General features: G+C 39.4%; 2 protein-coding genes across 4 annotated transcripts in view; both read right to left on the reverse strand.

Moving 5' to 3' along the window:
• Positions 1–1,936, reverse strand: part of cacng6b (calcium channel, voltage-dependent, gamma subunit 6b) — a 29,645-nt gene extending 27,709 nt beyond the window's left edge. The window contains exons 1-3 of one of the 3 annotated variants that reach the window (XM_070551168.1): positions 1,435–1,936; positions 816–954; positions 605–684 (exon numbers count right to left, since the gene is read on the reverse strand). In XM_070551168.1, coding sequence (XP_070407269.1) covers positions 605–684; positions 816–954; positions 1,435–1,545 — 330 coding nt within the window. In that variant the 5' untranslated portion in view covers positions 1,546–1,936. Of the gene's footprint in view, positions 1–604; positions 685–797; positions 955–1,434 lie in introns of all 3 variants that reach the window. The other 2 variants (XM_070551167.1, XM_070551169.1) reach the window with 2 other exon arrangements.
• Positions 1,937–2,043: 107 nt separating this feature from the next.
• Positions 2,044–6,868, reverse strand: part of LOC129163456 (cortexin domain-containing 1 protein-like) — a 5,394-nt gene continuing 569 nt past the window's right edge. Inside the window, exon 1 of the mRNA XM_054741133.2 lies at positions 2,044–6,868. This exon is cut by the window's right edge and continues 569 nt beyond it. Coding sequence (XP_054597108.1) covers positions 4,239–4,424 — 186 coding nt within the window. The 5' untranslated portion in view covers positions 4,425–6,868 and the 3' untranslated portion in view covers positions 2,044–4,238.

Genomic DNA, 6,868 nt, shown 5'->3' on the forward strand with positions numbered 1-6,868 from the left:
CGCCGCTGACGTCTACAGCGCCGCCATTGCGCCCTCAAAAACATAAAGAGAGCCGAGGATAACTAGCGGCAGACACGGAGAAGCTTGAAGAATACCTCGCGAAAAAACTCTAAAAATATGAACGTTTAATTCCCCCGTGACTGGAGGAGTGAAAAGATGCACAGCAAGAGTTTTATTTGTGGACGGAAATGACCGGAAACATGGGTTTAAAGGCGGGGAGCGCATGAAGAGGTGGAGGAGGATGATAGACAAATATGTCCGTGTTAAAAAGTCTCAGATATACAAAAAACACAATATAAACACACGATCTTGGACCGATACATGACAGGATACCACAGAACAGCGCTACGCCCTCTGGTGTCCTGCCGGGGAATTGCTTTGCTACACTCCCCAGGAGACGGAGAAGTATGAGAGCAAAACGCTTCCGTCAATCCGTGCATGTCTGTCTCTTGCGGAGCTGACGGAGAAGCATGAACCAGGTTGGCAAACAAGATTAAGGTCAACTTTTTATTTCATTCGGTTCATTTCAACACCAAAATGTCACCAATAAGAAAACACACATGAATGCTAAGCACCAGGATGGCACTTAGACTGAAACACCGACCTGGTCATCGTTCAGATAATTGGGCAATCCACCAATAAAGAGCTTGTGAGCCGAGTCTGGGACCACTGTGGACACCACTCCTGCAAAATGTGCAAAGACAAGAACGAGTCTGAGGAACCCGAGAAGAGGCTCACGTGGATATTGAGTGATCAAATGTTTATGTATACTTGTAGCAAAATGAAAGGATAAAAACCATTAATTGTCTGTGTACCAGGCACATAGACACTGGGGTTCTCGCTCATGCCGGGCAGTGGCTGGTAGTCGTGCGGATGACGGATTTTAAGGCTTTGGCCTTGAAAGATGATGCCATCAAAGGCTATTGCCTGTGTCGTTTCATCCACTGAACGAAACTGAACAGAAACATTTAAAGAGCAAGTCACCCCTTACAAGAAGCGTACTTCACTCCCATTTCATGTTTGAAAAATGCAACAAATGCTGTTGCCTAGCAGACCGAGAGGGTGGAGCCACTAACAAATACACACACTCACGACATTGTGACATCATAATGTACCAGTTTACATCATAGCATACCTCTTAGCCAATAGCGGTGGCAGATTTAAATTCAAATGCAGTGAAGAGTTTTTACCTGACAACGGCACAACACTGCCAGTTTCAGGCAGAAAATTTAAATTTTAACTAAAATGCACTAAAGTGCAAAACTATTGACTACACGTGTCTGCAGCACGATTAGACACGCATTTATATAGTTTATCAGAAAAAAATTGTTGATTTGAGGGTGACTTGCTCTTTAAAAACACACAAACAAGATCCAACGAGAGTTCAGGAATACTTCAGAAGATCATTAATGACCATCACGGGATGTTTCTCACCTCAAGGAAGGCAAAGTTCTTGTCCTGGTTGATCTGTACAGCGAGGACAGGATTTCCAGGGGCCTGAGTAAGACCACCTAAACGCATCTGAGCGTTAAAGAAGTCCATCATGGACTCCTACACACACACACACACACACACACACACACACACACACAGAGTAAAGGTCATTAAAATGATATTATCCAAACCGAAATATGCTTTTCTGTTTCTCACCTGTGATACCAAAGGGGCCAACATAAAGACGGCGGGCCTGTCGGGTCATCTGGCTGCCCACCACAGGTACGGGGGTGGGGGCTACAGCCAGGCCGTCTGGGGCTGCTAAAGAACAAGTATTGTGTGTATTGCACCTTCTGGGGTTCTACACCCCCCCAAGGCACTTCACAACACATCCGGTGTGCATTCAACCACACGCACACGCCTTCACATGCTGCTGATGAGCTACCGTGTAGCCACGACTGCTAGGACGCGCTGGCGGAGGTGGGGCTGCGCACACAGCCACCATCGCCCCCCCCCCCCCCACCCCCGACTTACATGAATGACTGCGGGGGCCTGGGCTCGAACCTACAACCCCTGAGCCACCGTTGCCTCAGAGATAACACATCCAAGTAAAAATGATGGGGGGGGGGGGGGGGGGGGGGACATCTGTACTGTATTAAGTGAAAGGTCCAGATGTGTCATATGAGAAAAGTTTTCTGTTCCTAAACTTATGTAGTAGTTGAGTTTTTGGTAACACTTTACAATTAGGGTTGCTTTATTAACGTTACTTAGTGCATTATTAAGCATTAATAAACAAACGTTTGGTAACACTTTACAATCAGGGTTGCTTTATTAACGTTACTTAGTGCATTAATTAAGCATTAATAAACAAACGTTTGGTAACACTTTACAATTAGGGTTGCTTTATTAACATGACTTAGTGCATTAATTAAGCATTAATAAACAAACGTTTGGTAACACTTTACAATTAGGGTTGCTTTATTAACGTTACTTAGTGCATTAAGCATTAATAAACAAACGTTTGGTAACACTTTACAATTAGGGTTGCTTTATTAACATGACTTAGTGCATTAAATAAGCATTAATAAACAAACGTTTGGTAACACTTTACAATTAGGGTTGCTTTATTAACGTTACTTAGTGCATTAAGCATTAATAAACAAACGTTTGGTAACATTTTACAATCAGGGTTGCTTTATTAACGTTACTTAGTGCATTAATTAAGCATTAATAAACAAACGTTTGGTAACACTTTACAATTAGGGTTGATTTATTAACATGACTTAGTGCATTAATTAAGCATTAATAAACAAACGTTTGGTAACACTTTACAATTAGGGTTGCTTTATTAACATGACTTAGTCCATTAATTAAGCCTTAATAAACAAACGTTTGGGAACACTTTACAATTAGGGTTGCTTTATTAACGTTACTTAGTGCATTAATTAAGCATTAATAAACAAACATTTGGTAACACTTTACAATTAGGGTTGCTTTATTAACATGACTTAGTGCATTAATTAAGCATTAATAAACAAACGTTTGGTAACACTTTACAATTAGGGTTGCTTTATTAACGTTACTTAGTGCATTAAGCATTAATAAACAAACGTTTGGTAACACTTTACAATTAGGGTTGCTTTATTAACATGACTTAGTGCATTAATTAAGCATTAATAAACAAACGTTTGGTAACACTTTACAATTAGGGTTGCTTTATTAATGTTACTTAGTGCATTAAGCATTAATAAACAAACGTTTGGTAACACTTTATAATCAGGGTTGCTTTATTAACGTTACTTAGTGTATTAATTAAGCATTAATAAACAAACGTTTGGTAACACTTTACAATTAGGGTTGATTTATTAACATGACTTAGTGCATTAATAAACAAACGTTTGGTAACACTTTACAATTAGGGTTGCTTTATTAACATGACTTAGTCCATTAATTAAGCCTTAATAAACAAACATTTGGGAACACTTTACAATTAGGGTTGCTTTATTAACGTTACTTAGTGCATTAATTAAGCATTAATAAACAAACGTTTGGTAACACTTTACAATTAGGGTTGCTTTATTAACATGACTTAGTGCATTAATTAAGCATTAATAAACAAACGTTTGGTAACACTTTACAATTAGGGTTGCTTTATTAACGTTACTTAGTGCATTAAGCATTAATAAACAAACGTTTGGTAACACTTTACAATTAGGGTTGCTTTATTAACATGACTTAGTGCATTAATTAAGCATTAATAAACAAACGTTTGGTAACACTTTACAATTAGGGTTGCTTTATTAATGTTACTTAGTGCATTAAGCATTAATAAACAAACGTTTGGTAACACTTTATAATCAGGGTTGCTTTATTAACGTTACTTAGTGTATTAATTAAGCATTAATAAACAAACGTTTGGTAACACTTTACAATTAGGGTTGATTTATTAACATGACTTAGTGCATTAATTAAGCATTAATAAACAAACGTTTGGTAACACTTTACAATTAGGGTTGCTTTATTAACATGACTTAGTCCATTAATTAAGCCTTAACAAACAAACGTTTGGGAACACTTTACAATTAGGGTTGCTTTATTAATGTAACTTAGTGCATTATTAAGCATTAATAAATGATTCCCTAAAAAGCAGGACTTCTCCGAGAACGCTCTTAGTTTACCCACGTCATCAGAAAAGGCAGCATTTCCTCCCAACGTTGGCGAAACAAACGACTCGAACGCAAAACTAAAAAGGTTGAATGTCCTTTCTTTAGCTCCAAGAGTCGGACTCAAGGCCACGGTCTCCATCACTCCTCCGTTTCCTCATCTTCTTCCTGGTACGTGGAGACAGAAACGGCGCTGTAAGGGTCCAGCACCAGCTGAGCACAGCGGACGATCGTCGCCAACAAGAAGAAACAGAGGAGGAGGAAGAAGAAAAGGGCAAAACCAAGATCCACATCCAGCCTGGAGGCAGGGCCGCTTGTCGGCTCCATGGTGGAAGATCTACTCCATATCAGACCAGTTCTGGATACGTCGTTCCCTCCTCATAGACAACATAAAAGCACATTATTTATCCTTCAGTCGTCCACACGTTCGGTCTTCTAATGAGTGAGACAGACACAAGTGCCCTGTTTGGCACCCGTGTCCTCCCTTAATAGTTAATAAGGAGTTTGGTGACGTTCTGCTTGTTCCTGACGTTAGAACACATGCTTCTGTTTTTTAGGGCACCTTTAAAAAAATGCCACAGCGCCGACACGAGACGCAGTTCTAACATTTTACCCGTTTGTTGAGCTCTTCTTGGTTTTTGATCCCAGAAGGTGAAAACCCTGGACGGCAGCACAGCGTTTAGATTCTTATTTTAGTTCAAATAAAACGTACATTTGGAAGAAGGTGGAGGAGAAACATGATATGATGCTTTAGGTGGAATTCAGTGAAGAGGAGGTGGAAACCGATCCTGAATTTAAAAACCAGCCAAGTGTAAAAATCCCAGAAACAGAGAAAAGACTCTTTGTTGTAGGGATGTGAATCTTAGAGCAACTCACAATTTGATTCGATTCAGATTCTCGGGGTGCCGATTCGATTCAGAATCGATTCTCAATTTAAATCGATTCACAATCAGTATTAACAAAGAGTGTCAGCTCCAGGATGAACTACTTTGTTGTACAAGTTAGTTAAAGCTATGGGACATTTTTTATTTGACTTTAAACTGGCCGTGCTCCAAAAATGCTAATTTACAATGTAAAATAAAGTGATTCTAAAACTGTAAACAGAAACAATCTTTTGACCAAAAGGCAACATTTATTTTTGCTTACCTTGTAAAATATAACAAATCTGTAGTTACCTAACAGTAGCTTTGAAAGTAATACGGTCAAATACTTTTCAAGTATGTGTAGAAACAAGTTACATGAGTAATCCTGAATACTCATTTATCAACTTAGAAAAAAATATGAGAATATCTCAAATTTCTGAGTATGGAAAAAATGACATTCAAGCGCCCTCTTATCAGCAGATTCTAACATAAATCACCTCAATTAATGGGACCACAAAAGTAATCAGAGTACTGACTCTCCTAACAAAGATCAAAAAAGTGCGTCTCAAACCTGTAACGTGCCAAATATTTGAGTTCTTGGAATAGATTCTGAATCTTTATAAATAAGAATCCCGATTCAGACTTGAATCGATCTTTTTCAGCACCTCTACTTTGTTGGATGATAAAGTAAAAAGTATTCGACCACACGCTGTAACTTGAGTGCAGCCTAAACAACCCAGTAGTGTTAAAACATTAAGTCCATCCGTTTCCACCCCCCCAGTCTGTGAAAGCGAGGAGGGAGGAGGAAACCGATCCCAGCAGATGCTCGCCGCATCTCCTTCCCTTTACAGGAAAACAAACAGGCTCTTTAAAAAAACCCTGAAAAGTTTTTAAACCACTAAAAATACCAACTTCTGACCCCTGAAGCGCCGTGACATTCTGCCGGGTGTTTGTAGATCAAATGACAATTTCCAACCATGTTCTTCACAATTTAATACAAAAAAAACAAACATATTTCTTTCTCTTGTTTAAAATTTCATAAACATTTACAGTATATTTTATATATTTGTGTTTAAACCTGGAGAAAAGCCGTCGGGAGGTTTTCAGCTACAACAACAAACACAATCATCAACATCCTCAGTAAGATTTAAAAATAAAAAACACAAATATCTACAAGTCTGTCTTTACAAAAGTGTGAAAGTTACATGCAGTCAACAAAAACACCGTAAAAAGGAGAATTTCAGAAGCGCTGCAGTTCCGTCTCCAGACGTTTCACCGTCATGCAAACGCTTTCCTAAACTAACCAGTCGTCACGCGGATGTTCAACTAACCTTTTAGACATTCTAACCTGTAGGTCCACCTGCTTTAACCTCAAATACCCTGATCCAGCCGTAACAATCAGACAGAAAGATCAGCTGATATAAAATACTTAAATCAAAGACACCCGCGTCTCTCATGGCTTAGAAATGACGTCGTTCCTGCTTGTCCGTTACTCCCGTCTGAAAACTAGCGGTAAAAACACCGCACGACCTTTGTCTTAGGTCAGCCGTATCCATTTATTTTACAAACAAATGTTACGGTTACGGCATTCGGTGTGTGCTGACGGCTTTCCAAAGCCTGATTCGTACTTCTCCATCTCCGACATGCCCTAACTTTTAAACATCCATCGGAAGTGATGGATTGGTCAGGACCCCACTTCCCTGTTACCCCGTCAAAAGGTAAAAAGATGTTCAGCAGCAGACACGGAACAGATCGAAGAACACATCGCGGGAAAAAGTCCGAATATATGAACGTTTACTCACCCGTGACTGAAGGAGTACAAAAATACAGAGGCAACGTTTTATTTGTGGACGGAAAAGACGGGAAACGTGGGTTTAGAGGTGGAGGAGAGTGAGGGACAAATTTGTC

The sequence above is a fragment of the Nothobranchius furzeri genome, chromosome 5 (genome assembly GCF_043380555.1).
Source record: "Nothobranchius furzeri strain GRZ-AD chromosome 5, NfurGRZ-RIMD1, whole genome shotgun sequence".
Taxonomy (NCBI): Eukaryota; Metazoa; Chordata; class Actinopteri; order Cyprinodontiformes; family Nothobranchiidae; genus Nothobranchius; species Nothobranchius furzeri.